Consider the following 18,747-nt stretch of genomic DNA (forward strand, 5'->3'; position numbering starts at 1 on the left):
ATAACATAACATAACATACATACACAATTGTATTTAATTAACATGACTGTATTTTTAGATGTTGAAAAAGAGAAACTACTGAGTTTCTTGCCGGTTCTTCTCGGTAGAATCTACATTCCGAACCGGTGGTAGCTTTACTTCAAATAGTTTGTTAAATGACGATTCAAAAGTGCTTGTGAAAGCCTACTTGAATAAAATATATTTTGATTATGATATAGAATAAGCATGTTATAATTTAAGTCAAATATAGAAAATTCTTACTATGATCAAATAATAAAAATGTGCTGTACCTTCTGTTCCTCAATGATTACTGTAGAGGTAATCTGTAACAAGAAACTCATCCGAATGTGTTATGCGATTTGACTATAATTATATAATAAAATGTATAGAATATATGTATAAAAATGGCGTAACACAGGAAAGCGGTTGTTTGCATTTCACAGTGAGATACGAAGTGATTTCTTACAGAATGGCATTGCTGGTTAAAAAACATTTAAAAATTATAATACGTTAACAAAATATAAAAAATAATAAATGTCCTCAAATAACAATAAATATATACCAACTTACAAATTACAATAAATTATTAATAAGAAGATATAGACAACTTATTATATTAATGCACAAAAATATACAGCCGTAATGTATTATTTAAAACTAAAGAGGAACTTGGCCTTTATCGAAACACACTTCCAAATAGTAAAAATGTTGTGCTGTCACAGTAGTCGGTTAAGAAATAACTAAAATTGTTGGGTCGTAAATTCCCTCGTTGGAACCGTATATATTCCTGGGGCACGAAATATTTAATGCTCAGAAGCGGTATTCGGTAATGCTTCTCGGGTAATCTCAGACCTTAGCGCATCTTATAAATGTACAATCAACTCTGCATACAACAAAATAACAACGAACAGTAAATTTTACACTTAATAATTTCTAATAATTAACAAAGTGATTAATTGATGTATAATTTGTTTTATTTATCTGTTTTAAGTAAAAATAATTATACATACATTTTAGATGATGCTAGACTACAAAATAAATGTAAAAAAACTCCCAAAACGTGAAAAAATGTTGATTTTGTTTTATTTTTGACCTCGGAGCGAATAAACATTGGGGTTTGTTTTGAATTAAAAATTTAAATAAATGGAAGACCTTTTTTGACCAAAATCCAATCAGGTACGGTGTCAGAAGCTTGCATTAAATTAAAAATGTATACCGTTCAAATGCGATACGAGATCGCGTCGAGAGTGCTCTGTATTATTTTGACAAGAACAAAAGAAAACAAAAAATAATAAAACTTAGAAAAGCTTAGTTCATTTTTACTAAATACAGTGGGTTTAATTAGAATTTCTCAAAAAGTATTTATAGTTTAAGTTTCTAACAGCATATATAAAAATTTAATTCGAAAATTTATAATGCAGATTTGAACTACCTAATAGTATTATAGTATTGTAATAAATGAACTTTATTCCTCATTTATCCGTACTTTTTTAAACTCAAAATTTTTGTTAGTTTTGTAATATAAAATATAAGGTACTCTTATACTCGATAACATTATTAGAGAACCTTTTCCTTCTGTATTTTTTTTATTATAGATTTTATTCCCAAAATCCCTCTTTAATTTATTTCATCCGTCATTTTATCACCTAGCACTTCAAGATAACCATTCGCATAGTAGACGCAGAGAAAATTAACTGCGTCAGACAGGCAGACAGACCAGTAGAAGAGCGAGCTTTCTTTTTAATTTACGTGGGTTAATAATTCCATGAAACATAAAAGTTATTTAGAAAATAGGAACATACACATTAAGTTTAGTCGATTTATCATTTATTAATATTATTTAATAAAATTGGAAGGCGAACGAGCACATAGACCACCTGACGGTAACTATTCCTTCAGCACCACTCTTGGGAATGCAACCACCCTTGGAAACTAAGTTTTTTCATCTCTTGTGCCTGTAGTTACTCACCATTGACACTGGAACACGGTATTATTGCAGTTCGGTGGTAGAATATATGATGAGTAGTAGTATCTACCCAAACGGGCTTATTCAAAGCTTCACGAAGTCCAATAGTAAAGTAGTCGTATTCTATATGAACAAAATATTAATGCTGGAATGGGGGGGAGGAACTTCGAGTTGACCAAAGCGCTCGTCGAGCAGGGGACATCATTATTGCTAAGATCTGCAAGCTGGGCCTGCATTTACATTATATTACATTAGCAGCTTGTAAATTTCCCACTGTTGGGCTAAGGCCTCCTCTCCCTTTGAGGAGAAAGTTTGGAGCATATTCCACCACGCTGCTCCAACGCGGGTTAGTGGGAACACTGTGTACTAATCGTCTCATAAAATAATATTTCTCCGAATTACTCGGTTAAAAATCTCGAGATTTCCTTTGCGTCAGAAATAAGGAGAAATTACTAGTGATTAAACATAGTAGTTGCAACGTGTTTACTCATACTGTCTTTAATTTACTTTATTCTTTATTATCTCAATACAGTTATTACTTAATGGCTTATTGGAGATGCAAAGACTCTAACTAGCGCCTCAAGTGTCATAATTGTGAAACTGTCTAAGACCGACACTTTGACAGTTTTCGATACAATTTACTTCACGGAAACAATTATTTCTTAAATATAAATAAGATTTATGCGGTTTCTTGCTGGATGTCAATAGGCTTGCCTGTTTTTAAAGTCCTGAGTCCTGAGTCGGGTCATTATAAAAATATTTGACATTTATATCAAGAAATTCTCAGTGTTTGCTTAAAGTTTAACATTAAAATAATTTATTATACAACTTTATTACAATTAGCTTGTAATTCGTGCGTTCCGACAGCCAATAATTAAAAAAAAACCTTGCTTGTTTTAATTTTGTTACCACTGTTTTGTTTGAAATAACAAATGTAAATATGATGTAAATCCTACTTACTGAAATCTCATAAAATAGCAACATCACATTTATTTTTTGTGTATCGCAGACTTTACTTAAACTGACAATTAAGCGTAATGTCAATGTCATTGTCAAATGTCATAACTGTGAAGCGTCCGAGTGTCACTTTACATGTATTGTTTTGCAACTTGTGGTGTTATGTTTGGCAGAAATTTATTTTAAAGTTACTCATAACACTGACTTAAAACGAGTCTGCTGCAGTCATAACTTTATCTAGTGTTTGTTGACATTTCATGTGATGTCAGACAACGAAGAAAACCTACATCGCTTAGAGGGGACATCGTCGGATGGACCCTCTGGTTTAATCATTAAAAAGAAAGATAAACCACCCGATTTTCAATTTGCTAAGCCTTCTCTATTAGGCTTAGATAAGTTGGCGGCAGCTAAGAGGAAGCAAAATCGCCTTATATCGTTTCAAAATGAGGAAATGGAAGGAGAGGATAGGGATAATAAAGAAGATGCCGCAGGTATAAAGGATAGGAAATACAGGCGGCATAATGAAGAAACCCCAACATATACTGGCGGACTGTCTGAACAGGCTAGAGAACGAATGCTTGAACGATTGCAAAAGTAAGAATTTCTAAGTCTGTTCTATTTTTAAAAATCTATTTTTAATGTAAATCATGCTGTCCAGTAAGTGAAGAATTATCATGATCCAATAGAAAATCATTTTACATTTCAATTCTTATCTCATGAATGTCTGTGTACAATAAAACCCTTAATTGTGTACATTTCTTTATTTTTAAAATTATTGCGATAGTGACAATATTTATTACTTATAAAAAGAAAAAAATAAAAAATCCTTCTGTCCCTTAAACAATGAAAATAGATGACTAATGAATTAAAATTTACAATTTCAGAAAAGAAAGAGAAACAAGAGAAAAAGGTGTGCATTATTCTACACAAGAAGAAAAGAGATCTCGTTCAAAGGATCAAAATGACGACTTATTCTATCGTCACCAATATGAGAGACGTGACAGAGATAAAAAGGACAGGGATAAGTCTGGTGGAAGAAATGACAGAGATAGGATGGATAAAGATAGACACAGGGACTCTGATAGGAGAGACAAGGATAGAAGGGATCGTGATACAGACAGAGATAGCTCTAGAAGGAGTTACTATGAACCAAGATTTAAAGATGAACCACGGACTCCCAGGTATAAAGTTTGCCAATATGCATTCTTTTATTTGTTAGTCCAATGTCTTTAAATATTGAATTCAAATGCTACAAATTTTACTGATTCTTTTCAGCATTAAAGTACTCAAACCAACTGACAAAACAGCATGGGACGATGATGACGATGATCCTAGAGCTGTCCGCAAATCAAGCTGGGACTTTCCTACTCCACTGCCAAGAGATGGCCCTGATAGATCTACACGTAGTGATCGACGACCATTGCGAGATTACAAAGGAAGGCCATATGATGATACAGTTAGGGCTACACCACATAAGTAAGTATACAAATATGACTTAATAACTTATTTACTTAACACCTTATATTGTAAAATATTCTAATAAGATTATGTCTTAAACTTAATATTTATGTTAAACAATTTAATGACAATTTAAATGTGTTTTGTTTAATGTTAAAAAAAGAAATGTAGACATTTTATGTTACTTTTAATTTAAATAGTAAAACAATGATTTTTTTATATTAGTAGTGAGTAACCACAACTTTTGCTTGTAAGCTGTTATCTTTGACTCGCACTACACATGTTATTCGATGCCAGAAGTATAATATAACACAATCACAAGAACTGTTTTTGAAATATATAATTTATTATGTGATTGTGTGTTCGTTACCAGGTGGGTGAGTTCTCGACGTGGCTTAGATGTTGACGACCCTGAATGGCAAGAAGCTGAAAAAAAACTAGACAGAGCTTGGTACAATATGGGTGAAGGTAAGAGAATATTTTATTAATTAATTTTGTCAAACATGTCTTTTTGTTCAAATAACAAAAATATAACAAAAGAGACTCTGATAATGGACTATATTAAGGAATTATCCAATGGCATTAATAGTAATAGACCAATGAAAACTATAGAACTATGCCTTCCAAATTCAAAGCATCGTCACTTTGATGACAAATAAAAACTCATTAAAAAAAAATGTCGTTAACAAGTTGATATTACTCATTGAAATAGATTTTTGTTTACCAAGGATAATAATCATAATTTTTAAACGTAAATATCTTATGTCTAAAAATGGATCATAGTCTTTGAAATGTATAGACAAAAGTTGTCGTATAACTAACTCACCCTGTGATTACCATTTGTTTGTTTCTGTAGGTGAAACAGACGAATCGGATCCGTTTGCGGGAACGAGCGCTGAATACGTAGCCCGTAAAGAGGAACAGATAGAAAAGAGAAGGAACCGCAAAGTCTCTGCAGCGAGGCAACAGATAGACAAGGACAACGAGCTGTGGGAGCGAAACAGAATGCTCACGAGTGGTGTAGTTCACGCTATTAACATCAACAATGATTTGGATGAGGTAAGATTTATACCCATATCTAAACACAAGATATAAATTAAAAGAAAAAGATATAGATTTCGTATAAAATAGATAGAACACACTCAAACATTTGTATATTTTATTGTTAACGCAGGTTTATTATTTTGATTGAATAAATACTACCTCGTTTTAATGAATTCTATGGAATGTCACCTTAAAACCTATTATAATCGCGCACCTAATGCAAGTTCACTTGTATACTATGATCTCCTAAACAATTTGAAACTCCTAATAGTCGTGACCAAAATCAGTCAAAAAAAGACATCACTATTTCAATTTATTTATTGTGATAAAACATAAATAACTCCCTGACAGAGTTATATATATATATATATATATATATAGTTTTAATAGGTGAATCGTAATTTATTTTTACAGGAAAGTGTGGATCGCGTGCATCTCCTAGTGCATAACATTGTGCCCCCATTTTTGGACGGAAGAATAGTATTCACTAAACAACCGGAACCTGTCATACCGGTGAGTTAGCAGCCTGATAATATAATATTATTATTTTTAGATATTTGCAATCAGAAGAATGATGTTCAAATAGTTTAATTTTATTACAGCAAAAAATTAAGCTAAACTTTTCGATTCTAGCTTATAGACCATTTCACAAGTGCGATAGCGAAATATACTTAAATTCAAGTAGAATTTTACGAGCAAAAGTTTTAAATTGTAATTTTAAATATATTTTAATGTATTCACTCAGTAAGGCGTTATATTAAATAGCTATACACTTATTGATAGTCGAGGTAGTACCAATTGTTCGCCATTTTCAAACCTAAGGAAACCGACTACATAAGCTCGACTAGTTTTTGAATAAGATATAATTGTATATAATTTTCTATATGATAATGAACTAAACATACACGTCTCTTGTGAATAATTTCAAAATTTTGTGGATATATTAGTCAAGGTTAAGAATAAAAACTAGTTTTCTTTTTTTTTTTTTGACAAAAAAGAATACTAGCAATGCCCCAAATTATTTAAGGAATTACTAATGTTCCTATTTACTCCTCCTTTTAAGTTTATGATTTGTGTTAAGAGTGGGGACTACAATAGCCCAAGGTGTCAGGATCGAACCTGCGATTTTTTACATCGCTAGGCGGCCTGTACACCGTTGCGCTATTGATAATATGTTATGTATTTAGTTGATTGAGAAATTTGTACTCATATTGATTAAATGATTTCAAGGTAAAAGACCCAACATCCGACATGGCGATGAACGCTCGCAAAGGCTCGGCATTGGTAAAGGCGTTCAGGGAACAGAAAGAGAGGAGAAAGGCTCAGAAGAAACATTGGAAATTAGAAGGGACTAAAATCGGTATGATCAAATCATAAAAAAAAAAAAGAAATCAATACTATTAACAATAATGATGTGTTATAATTATCGATATGTTTTGACATTTCGTTCATTTGTTTATTAAAGGTAACATAATGGGTATCCAGAAACAAGAAGAGGAGATCGAAGATGGCCCAACTAAAGAGGCTTACAAATATGCTGAGCATTTGGACAAAGGTTAGTGACATTCTTGATTGTATAACTTAAAAAAGTCTATATTTTGAAGTATTGCCACTAAAAAAAAAAGTAACAACAATATTTTAGTATAAAACGAGTTTTGATTATATAACCTGCCATGGTGGTTTGGGAGGACGGAATGAATATAACACACTGCATTTGACAGCTGTCACTCAAACAACATGGCCGCAATCAGCTGTCAAAGTTCAAGCGTCCCTATTGGAAAACCCCTTATATGTTATATGTCCACAAGCTAATATCATCAGTGGGAAAATATTACAAATACGTAGAGTCTATTTGTTGGAATAAAACAAAAACTTTCCTCACAATCAATAGTTTATTTATCCTATGGTGTTTCACAATCAATACTGATACAGAATTAATTCTGTGTTCGATCCCTCCATTCTAACAATTAAAGTAATAATTCCAATTTATAGGCTTACCCATAGTATTAAACGTTAACACGCCCCTCCTTCCACTGTAGCAACATCCGGTTTTGATCTATTTAAAAATACAAATTAGTTTAGTCAAAACCGGATGTTGATAATCAACGTAAAATGTAACAATTATTTAAATCGAATTATTTCTAATGATAATTTAATACATAAAAACAATAAAATATGATCTCATTAAAATAAATATGCTAACATATTCCAACCACGAGAGACAAAGGCCAAGTAAACAACATTTGACATCGATTCGACGCGATGTCATTGGTCGAGAGCTTGAATAATCTATGATATTCACTATGGATTTTCGAAAAAAATGCCTTTTGAACGTTGAAGCCGTTAAGCCTTTGGAAGTAAAATTCAAGTGGATATAAGTCGCCAGGTGGAAAAGTGTTGTATAATAAACAAAGACATATCAATCGAGGACTGTTAGTAGTATACGATATGCTGAGTTTTTAGCAAATAGTATGAAATAGGTAAATGTAAAATTTGTTTTGATTTAACTTCCTATTCGTTTTCGATTGGAATAGACTATATATATAAGTTAATCCCCTATAACACAGTACCACGCACTTACCCGATACTCTACTTTCTAATGCTGTGTTATGTTTGCAATAGACAGCATCAAAGACAGACAATAAATATAGCATCTTAGATCTCTTCGTTGGCGGCACGCCGTAAGAAGTGTTTTATAAAACTCAGTGCCATTGTCTATTTTAAAGGTTTAATTTAATGGTTGATGATAACCACTTATCGTTAGGTGGTCTATTTGCCCATACGCCATAGAATATTATATTAATACTAGCGACCCGCCCCGGCTTCGCACGGGTGCAATGCTGATAGTAGATATAATACAGAATGTCTTTATGTACAACGTTCATAGCTTTTTTGTCATTATACAATACAAACCGCATTTTAAATCTAATATCTTCGAAAATATTTGTTGAAATTACATGCTGTACGACCCTATTGATCTATATTCAATGTACAATCTATTTCAGATACTTGGATAAATATTAATGCTGTTTTGCTTAAATTCACTTCGTAAATGAGCCATTATTTTTCGTAAAAAGTAAAAGATAAAAAATAGTTATAGAAGGTTATCCCTAAACGATAGACATATACCATCCCGGACTTTTTTGTAGACATTTTTGAGTTGTACAATACTATAGTACATTATTTTGATCTATCTCATAGGGTTCAGCCAGCGTTTGCAATGTAAGCGCAAAAAATGTGTTTATTTACGACATCACATTAGAAACCTCTAAAGTTATCAGTGTTTCTTAACTATATAATGCATTTATTATTAATATAAACCTTCATTACAAAAAAAAAAAAACAAATATGATTACATATAAACCTTCCTCTTGAATCACTATCTATTAACAAAACCGAATCAAAATCGTGGCGTAGTATTAAAGATTTAAGCATACACAGGTACAGACAGACAGCGGGAAGCGACTTTGTTTTATATTATTAATATAATATTGAAGTTGTACTTATTGTGTAATATTTGTTTTATTATTTTATATTTACCAATCTATGAACTCAAAGTAAAATAAAGCAAATTTTATCTCTATTACAGCACAGGCTCAAGAGCCAGAATCGAAGTCAGATTTCGTGAAGAAGAAGACCATATCCGAGCAACGACGTTTTCTACCAGTGTTTGCTGTCAGGGAGGAATTGATGCAGGTCATACGTGAAAACAGCGTTATAATTATTGTCGGTGAGTGAATTTCTCTTCTTTTTTATATGTTAACCTTACTCTATGATTGCGCTTACCTCATCTATAGACAAATTAAATTTTACTTTAATTTCTGATAGGTTTTGTTGATTGTATATAAATGACGTATGTCAATCATAGTCTTTATTCAAGTGGGCTCATAAAAGCACTTTTGACTTGTCATATTACCGTGTTAAATTAAATGTTAAACTATCATATATTATGTAAGCTAACTAATATATAAATTGTCATATATATTCATGATATAGTAGGTGGATCGATAAATGGACTACCTTATGTTGGACATCGCTAATGTGTTTCCGACCTTGGGAGCTAAGATGTTTTGTCTCTTGTGCCTGTAGTTAAATTGGCTCACCCAAGCTCTCTGTTTAGGAGGTTTAATACTTGTTGACTTCCAGGGAGGATTTATTACATACATATATAATTGTATTAAACTAACATGACTATATTTTTAAACGTTGAAAAAGAGTAACTACTTAGTTTCTTGCCGGTTCTTCTTGTTGAATCTACATTCCGAACCCGTGGTATCTTAGTTTGTTTAATGACGATTCAAAAGTGCTTGTAAAAGTCTACTTGAATAAAGTATATTTTGACTTTTTGATTTTGATAAGTGGTTGGTACAAGGTTGGTATAATATTTTGGTTTATTATTGGTTGGTATAAGATAGACTTGAACTAAGCCCTACTTTCAAGAAATTGTGTTGTTTTAATATTAAAGAATACTATCTCCTATTTGAACTTTAAAAATAAAGCAAATTATTTGTATGAATCGACCTAGAATAGATCCTTGAGGGACACCCACACTAACTGAGCTGAAAGAGACCTTTTTCCATACACATCTATCCTCTGAATTTGGTACGATTTGGTACCATAATAGACGATTAGTATTAGTATTTCCAACGCTAGTTAGCTTCCTAATCAGTGTTTCATGTCGCACAGGATCAAATGCCTTAGTTAAATCACAACATATCCGATTGTCAAAACAAATTGCAACCTCCTGTGAAACCAAATGGTTAATTGTGTACCAGTAAACATCTCAACCCTTCAAAATCGGTTGCATAAAAGTTCTCAATAACGTTTAGTTATATTTTAGTTTTATAATTTAAGTCAGCGCGAAGTGTGTGTGTTCGATGTGCTCTATATTCGTGCAGGCGAGACCGGCAGCGGCAAGACGACGCAGCTGACGCAGTACCTGCACGAGGAGGGCTACAGCGCGCGCGGGGCCATCGGCTGCACGCAGCCGCGCCGCGTCGCCGCCATGTCCGTCGCCAAGCGCGTCTCCGACGAGATGGGCGTCCGCCTCGGTCGGTGCCCCCCTGCTGCCCCCCCTGCTGCCCCCCCTGCTGCACTCGCGATATCGCGCCTTACTTCGAAACATCACTAAATATCCATGAGATGATTCTTTTTTTATTGAAATAATGGTTATGTTTCTTAAATTAAAGGATAAGATGTTGTCCAACCGTGGAGCTACGTGTAGCTATTGCCTTTTTACTTTAATTGTAAACCTCAACATCTAAGTAGTCTCCTGCCTATGATTTTCGACGCCATAGTCCAGATTGAGTAAGATTTGAACCTATCAGTAAATTAATTTCATGTTTCAGGGGAGGAAGTAGGCTATGCCATTCGTTTCGAAGATTGCACGTCCCCCAACACGGTGATCAAGTATATGACGGACGGTATCTTACTGAGGGAGGGTCTCCGTGAACCGGACCTGGACCAGTACTGCGCTGTTATCATGGACGAGGCCCATGAACGTTCTCTCTCCACGGATATGCTGTTCGGTCTACTGAGAGAGGTAAGTGATTTTTGCTAACATATTTACAGTAACTTCTCTGACGTTCTAGAATTGATATACGGCGTGCACGTTTGAGTGCATAGGTGAGTGACGCTCGAGCTAATAAGATGTCTTAATATGCGTGTGATGATTAATGTGAGAGTAGAGACAGCAAAAAAATAAAAATTAGATTATATTCGTTAATGCGCGCCATTAATTTGACGTGGACAGCGTGCTTTCGTGAGCGAGCAGATCTATACTGATATGTATAATCATGGAGAAATTAGAGGAAGGAGTCCTAGTCTGGTAAGAAATTAATAAGATCGTCCATTGGACCATAATAAATTCGTAGATATTAAGTTCCTAGGGAAAGTATATTTTTCATAGATCTCATAGATCGCAATAAACGTAAGTTTTTAAAACAAAAATATTATATTTGATAAATTGGAGCTATCAGATCAGATCAGTCTTTCGTGTGATATTACGATATAGATTAGAAATGTTTTAGTGATAAGTGGAGTGCACATTTTGAGTGAAGAACGTCACGGAAATTTATACAAAAAACTCTATTAAGAATTTTGATCCTCAACAATTAAACTGTAATCACTTTTATAAACTATTTACTGTCCAACTAGAGTGATTATAATAATAAAATCACATGTTGCGTTTAAGAGTAATTTTGTGTAAAGTTACTATTTAATCGTTACAGTAAAACAGATAAATAATATGAAAATATATGAATGTGTAGTCAAAACATAGAGTAGACCTTTGTTACTGTAATAATTTATAAAACTTAAGGGAATATTTGTCAGTATTAATCCGATATTCGTTTAATATTTTATAATTATAAGTACACTTGACTTGTCTGTGACGAGTTCCTTTAAAATATACTAATCCTTTCCCCTTGGTACCTCAAGTCTATGTGAGGAGTTTTCGGCGGATTAATATTTAAAATAAATACCGAAATCTCTAAATTTTATGTTTATGGTTAAACCTTTTACTTTATGGAACCCAAGAAGTGATTCCCGATGTTGGAAGTTTTTATTAGGTGCCTCGAAGTCCAGTCAACTTTGGGAACTACTGTTCTAGGAGACTGTAATTCCAGTAAAAGTATTGTTAGACATAGGAAAATAATAATCTTTATTAAAATAATAAAAGATTCAATGGAAACAATGTTTTTATTTGAACCATTTATTTATAAAAAATGTCTCATATAAATAGAACATAAACATTTACGTAATTCTCAAACAGTCGAACACGAATCACAAAACATTTATTTCACATCGTCGTTAACTATAAATATGAATACTTAACAATACTCATCAAATTAAAAACTACGAAAAACTAAGTGTTTTAATATTATCCTTTTAAAATTTTAATAAATTTAACGTCTACAATTTTTCATTCAATTTTATCATTTACATATTTAACAAAATTATTTACATTTCACACGTTTTTCGTAGTTTAATAATAATAATTTTTTTTTTAATCAGAACAGTCTTATAAAGTCGAAAATCTTAGCAATAATAGTGAACGTAAAATTATCGTCGTAAGTGTAAACATCCGTCGGATACTAATAACGACTAACACTCTTGGATAATACGATTAAATTAAAACATACACCATATTCACATTCGAAGCCACGGGGCGTCTTTTCTTTATATCAGGAATGTTAGAATCAAATCAATTTCTAAAGAAAAATTAAAGCTTCTTCATCCCTCACACTATTCAAAAATATACTTCTTTTAATGTCAACAATTAGTTTCATTTGCAATGGAACGTTAAAAAATCTTGCTTTTTAAGAAATTAAACCATCGAAGATTCCAAAATCATAACTACGTGTTTGTCGCATCAACGAATTTTACAATTTAATCGTCCATAAATAACCATTCGGACCTCATTCAAAAAGATAATGCGAGAGATTCCGTAATTGATTACCCGAACCCGAAATACCAATATTTAATTGCAAATATTTTAAATTCCATGTCATGTTTAAAAGATCGAATTTAAAAATGGAATGAACGTATTCGAAATTTAAACGAAGTCGATATTCCCGGGCGAGGGTTGCCAGAAACAAGCGTAGCATGTGCCGGCGTTGCCGGCCTGCGACACTCAAACGGACTTCGCTTTAGCGCGGGCGTTGTTTTGGCTGACGAGCATCACACCCATATTCATACCGATGTTGCCCCACTTTAGCGACTCGCTTATCTGAAACAAATATATGAAAATTTAGATTGGTGTTGTCGAACGTTTTGACGCTTTTTGTTTACTTGGAAATATTTAATATTTTTAACAATTGAGTTTTCCTGCTTCTTTATTAAAATATATATTTCAAAATAAATTCGAACCAAAACTATTTCTATCGTCCCCTTTACGATGGATAAATTAGATTAAAGTTCTATCTCCTTATTTAAATTGATTGCATTTGATGCGTGAGACACTAACATCTTCAAAAGATTAAAAATTTTGTTACATATGGAAAGACCTAAAATAATCTCAACGATTTGTTCATTCAAGGTTATCATCGAGTGATATTATTATATATAATTAACGCCATATGACTTATAAGCAATCATGTATTTTAAACGATGATAATTAGCGTACCGTACATTGTGTTTTAATGAAGCTAAGAGATTATGTTAAATATTGATATTAAAATAATCTATCAAAATCCATTTTTGCGTATTTAAATTTACTCACGGTATCATAGAAGTATTAAATTCTCTATAACAAATATTTATTGATAAAATTGACACAAATTGACCTCAAGTTTGACACCAGAATCAATTAACCTAAATAAATAATTGGCAATGTCACACGGGGTCACTCCAAATGGCATTTAATTGTTTGTACGACAAAATGTTGCCATAGAAAATTAACGTCATTGAAATAATTTTACACTTTCTAAAAATTAAAAAATGTATTACTTATGGCTGTATAATTTTTATACGTATATTTATTCAATATTACTTATTTTTTTTGTATAAATAGCTACTCCAATCAGGCTAGCAACAACGGTTTGATTGCTGATCTCATTATTTAAACATGTTGTCTTATTCGTAACTTTTATTACAATAAAATTTACTTAGCAACACAAATCCACGTCATTTTTTTTACATACGTATTAATATCTTATATTTGTCTTGAACAATGTTAAATTATAAATTTTATGACGCTGAATTAAATTTTTAAATATTCATACAATTAAATTTTATATAATTAATTATGTGTTTTTGTTTGTAAGTATTTTCTAGAAACCGCGGGTTGGCTGTTAATATTTAAAAGGTAAAGTTGTAATTAACGCTCGATATAATTGTTTCATTAGCATTATGTCAATACAGTTACTTAAATTTTATGTAACTTTTAATTGCTTCGATAAGAGTCATTTAATTGTCTTCAATCTAGGCAAATATATTGTTTATTTTTTTTTGATTTTGAATTTTTTTGAATAATTTATTGCATTTAAACGTTGATATCTGTTTGATAATTGCAGTTAATAAACTAGTTCGACTAGTCATCTTTGAACGACTTTGAAAAGAACAACACTATTATTTGATTATCGGTTAGAGTATCAAAACTCGTTATGAGCATTCTGGTTCTCCTTGCTTTTAGAGTCACGTGTATAATAATAAAAAAAAAAACAATGAATATATTTTTTTGAACATTTGTAAAATAATTTTATAAAAATGCGAAATAAAAGATCACACTAAAGCATTAGAGTTACACATAAGTTAACACACAGGGCACATTGAATCCAGGTACATCATCGTCGTGTAATATAAAATACCTCACCGGTAATATTAAAGATGCCAGCCGTTTTGTCCAAAGCGCCTCAACGATTACCATCAAAATATGATAATCATGGGTGTTTTCGACGTCGTTAAGCTGATCTGTAACAAAATTGCTACTTTGTGCGTTTCTTTTTTTACACTCGACACCAGTCGAGGCCCATGCATTTCGACGCTTATTCCTTAAATGTGCCCAGTTTTCAATGTACACGGTATTAAATGAAAGCATAGCGAAGGTCCACATTAAAACAAAACTCATACGAAAAACATTTCATATTAAGCTTCGAAAAAAAAAAAGCAATAGTAACTGAATTATTGTGGAAGGTGATATATGTCGTTCAAGAATCTGTCTTTACGAATTGTAATACAATAAATAAATATTGTATTGCAAATCATTTAATTTTTCACGACATTATTTTAGTGAAATCTTAAAATTTTAATATAATTTTTTTCTAGTATTATTGCGAAGAGATTATGGACAAGGACATTTTATTGTATTATAGAGATAGGAAAAAAAACATCACAAAACACTGTAAGGACAGTTCCTTTTTCATTTTACATGCATGAAATAAAAAAGTATAAATTAAACAAACCGTCGTAACGGTATTGAAACGCGCAATATCGCTAAGTTCCAGAAATTTCTAGATCTTTCTAACTTTGTTTTTCCATCGTAAATAAATTACCTGTCTCATTCTAGCTTCTTGTGGAGTCTCCCCATATCGGCACCAGTGGACGAAATGCAGTGTATTATGCCAGTTACGTTCAAATCTGGATTTTGTAGCCATGTCAAGCTGCAATCAGTAGAAGCTTCTTAGTAGCTGTTCCACTTCTCTTTCCGAAAAACGAAAGCCCCGATGAGGCTATCTGAAAAGAGGTTTCCAATTCTGACGTCTAGCCTAGAGAGGAAGAAATAGGACTGATACCTTTAAAGGTCGACAAAGATAATTTTAAATAAGAAACGACATTTAGGTCTTAGAGAAATTGACGAAAAATGATCACGTATGACGCAGGGATCGAGATACATTTCAAATAAACGAATTAACTTTACAGAATTAAAATTTAGTATGTGACGCATGGAAATCTTAATTTGCATGAAAATTGAGATAGATTAAGTCAGATATCAATTGACAAATGAAGCTACATATGTATATACACATTACTAACGAGGTTAAAAAAATATTGGCAATCTTTCACAAAATCGCAATGCTAGTTGCGTGTCAAGACATTGCTAGAAGGCCGTGTTATGCAATTTACTATTGAAACGTTTTATGTTGATAGAGTTGTTTTATATTTACTATGACTGTATATAGATTTTCCTGATACAGCAGGTAGATAAGGCAGTGAGGAATTTACAAGATAACTGTAATGGTTTTAGTGCGAATTGGAAACTTGTGCCGCAATCGATATGTATGTACCTTAGCCCTGATGTCTTTTTCGCTGTTGGGCGTCTCTTGTTTGTCATCTACGTTGTTGATTCGTATAACGGAATCTTTCTTCCAGAAGGCTCCCAAGGTAGTCTTGATGATACGTTTACGCACGCCTTTTTGCTGCACCGTGTACACCTCTATCTGTTCCGGGTTCTTTGTTTTTTCTACAACGAACATAATTCTATGTCATTATAAATGTTTACATGATTAGACAGGAAGTTAATTAGTTGAAGATAATATCGTAAATATTCGTATAATAGTAAAAATATTTAAATTTTATTGTTACTTTAATATTTTATTGTGTATCGGTAACCGGTTATGCAAATGTCGGGCCTGAATAAAACCCATGTATAAAACAGTTCGTTCGCCGGATATTGCAATTAATTTAGTATTGAACGCCCAACGTCATTACGAGACGAAAGAGCGTGGTGTAGCGTACGACATGAATTATTTACAAATCCTATTGTGAACTCAGAACGCTCGATCGCTACGCAACGCCGGCAGCTACTCGGTCTAATACACGCCTCCGCGAATGTGTATCTTATCGTGTACCAATATATACGATAAATCAAGGTGTTTTAAATGTGAAACAAGTTTAACGAACCTTTACCCTTCTTCCACATGGCAATGGCGTACATATGGTAGTCTGGTGACAGCGTCGTGTCAGGCGGCAAAGGATCTTCAGCTCGTACTTCCAAAACGAATCCGGATTCGAGCACGGCGCACAGAATATTCTGTTCCTCATGTTTAAACCACTTAGACTCCCTTAACTTGTGGATGGCTACAGATGAACCGAATCTTGGTTTCTTAGGCGCAAATAAAGCCTGGGCTTGGCTTCCGAAGCGAGACAGCAGGCCCTTCACCGTCGGAGGCGGTGCTAAACTCTTTTCGGGCGGCTTGATCTGCTGGAAGCTCCGGCAGGTCACGAACCTGGCTTCCATTGAACTCTCTCTTATATTCGCGAGACAATTTCACACCACTAAATTTAGACGCTAGTGTCGTGGGTGCACTCGGCTTACTCTCACTACCGAGAAATCGTTGTAATCACACTTTCACAATGTCCGCGTGGCTTCGCGAGTGAAAAAACACAGAGCTATATGGTGGCTTCGGAACGTAAGACGCGGCGCGCGTGCCGTCCCGATGTTATATACGAATGCGGGGCGGGGAGGACGAAGCGGGAAGGGCCGGGTTCCCCGCCACTCGGTATGACGCGCCTAGTGCGGTTCGTGCACGATAAAATATTATCTATCGATAAAAAAATGCATAACTTTTACCAAATATGAATGATAAAAATTGTTTATGGAATATATGTTATCAGTAAATATAAATTGCTATATTATCAATAATATCTTTCTTTACATGATAAAAACTAAATAATTATACTATTTGTTTGATTTATTTGTTAAATATTATGAGACAAATAAACCAGCCTAGTAGGTGCGCTTTATTTGAACTTTGAGAAGCAGCATAAGTACAAGATTAACTGGTAACATATTTTTACACGTATTTTTTTTTATATCATGTTTATATATATAGAACTATACCCGCTTGTTAGTTTGGATAATATTAACAGTATTTTTTAAATATTCTCTGTAACCTCAAAACTAATGAATTATCTCAAAAACAATATTGAATATATGCCATTAGACATTAGTTATTTACATAAATAACTTTGTATTTATATATTTAAGATAAAGTCTAATAAACGTAGCGATAGCTAAATTATCCTTGTAATGTCCAATCTTTACTATACATCCGCATTTCCAAGGTTGTAAATAAATAAAAAATGATTTATTTCATTTGCTTACCAAGATTTTTGGTAACTATCTTCTCCACGCGAGTTTACCTGCGTATGCGTATGCGTAATTCTGCCCTAGTGAGTTGTAGCCTGGCATTTGCTTCGTGTCTAATATTTTTCAACAAAAGTTTTTATTTTTATTAATAGATAGACTGTATTATTGTAGTAATTTAAAAAAAGTTTTAATATTACAATTTTACGAATTGGTAAACTAAAATTAAAAAAAAAAAAAATATACCGATATCGACAAAATCCTCAACTTACAACAATGCACTGAGTGACCTCACTTGTCAGGCTCCCCTCCCACTGCGTGCCGGCGCCAACCGGCGAGCGGCAGGTATGTTGGCCTCTCGGACAAGCAAAAACGGTAACACGTAATTAATAGTAGTTTTATTTACACGACCTTTAAACAGTAAAACAATGTAAGTGCCACACATTCTTGGACGTGCTTAATGAAACGTGACGTCAGCTCGTTCTTGTTTCGAAATCGTTTAAGCGATTATTGTAAACTTATAAAAATAATTTCGAATTCTAATTTCAAAATGAGATTGCATTTCATTATTTCAATTCAAATAATATTTTTATTTTTTTAATTTCACCCATACATTGTCTTTATTTTATAACACGGTTGATACTTATTCGTCAATTATCAAATTTAAAAAAGGTTTTATACATAACCAAATTTATTTATGTATGTCAATACCCCTAAGATTTTTTAGCATCTATCAATACTATGCTATATGCTTTACCGAAAGGAAGTATTAAGAATAAAGTATCATCAAAATCTA

At 32.8% G+C, this 18,747-nt stretch overlaps 2 protein-coding genes across 4 annotated transcripts in view; one reads left to right on the top strand and one right to left on the bottom strand.

Annotated features, from left to right (window-relative positions):
• Positions 1–3,041: 3,041 nt before the first annotated feature.
• LOC113393722 (pre-mRNA-splicing factor ATP-dependent RNA helicase PRP16) overlaps positions 3,042–18,747 on the top strand; it is a 112,140-nt gene continuing 96,434 nt past the window's right edge. The window contains exons 1-11 of the mRNA XM_064217385.1: positions 3,042–3,517; positions 3,808–4,104; positions 4,199–4,399; positions 4,755–4,849; positions 5,238–5,440; positions 5,840–5,938; positions 6,656–6,785; positions 6,891–6,980; positions 9,015–9,155; positions 10,324–10,476; positions 10,774–10,967. Of these exons, the coding sequence (XP_064073455.1) occupies positions 3,186–3,517; positions 3,808–4,104; positions 4,199–4,399; positions 4,755–4,849; positions 5,238–5,440; positions 5,840–5,938; positions 6,656–6,785; positions 6,891–6,980; positions 9,015–9,155; positions 10,324–10,476; positions 10,774–10,967 (1,935 nt within the window). The 5' untranslated portion in view covers positions 3,042–3,185. The remainder of the gene's footprint in view (positions 3,518–3,807; positions 4,105–4,198; positions 4,400–4,754; positions 4,850–5,237; positions 5,441–5,839; positions 5,939–6,655; positions 6,786–6,890; positions 6,981–9,014; positions 9,156–10,323; positions 10,477–10,773; positions 10,968–18,747) is intronic.
• Positions 12,122–17,290, bottom strand: LOC135193705 (uncharacterized). 3 transcript variants are annotated; one of them, XR_010309389.1, is made up of 5 exons: positions 16,766–17,289; positions 16,150–16,325; positions 15,418–15,525; positions 14,739–14,836; positions 12,122–13,154 (listed from the first exon to the last, which is right to left on the bottom strand). XR_010309389.1 is itself a non-coding variant. In XM_064217386.1 (4 exons), the coding sequence occupies exons 1-4, from the start codon at positions 17,100–17,102 to the stop codon at positions 13,059–13,061; spliced, it is 717 nt and encodes a 238-aa protein (XP_064073456.1). In that variant the 5' UTR covers positions 17,103–17,290; the 3' UTR covers positions 12,122–13,058. The 3 variants fall into 3 exon arrangements, 1 of the variants encoding a protein (XP_064073456.1); XR_010309390.1 differs by lacking the exon at positions 14,739–14,836 and having other exon boundaries at positions 15,418–15,598; positions 16,766–17,290; XM_064217386.1 differs by lacking the exon at positions 14,739–14,836 and having other exon boundaries at positions 16,766–17,290.

Source organism: Vanessa tameamea, chromosome 16 (genome assembly GCF_037043105.1).
Source record: "Vanessa tameamea isolate UH-Manoa-2023 chromosome 16, ilVanTame1 primary haplotype, whole genome shotgun sequence".
NCBI lineage: Eukaryota > Metazoa > Arthropoda > Insecta > Lepidoptera > Nymphalidae > Vanessa > Vanessa tameamea.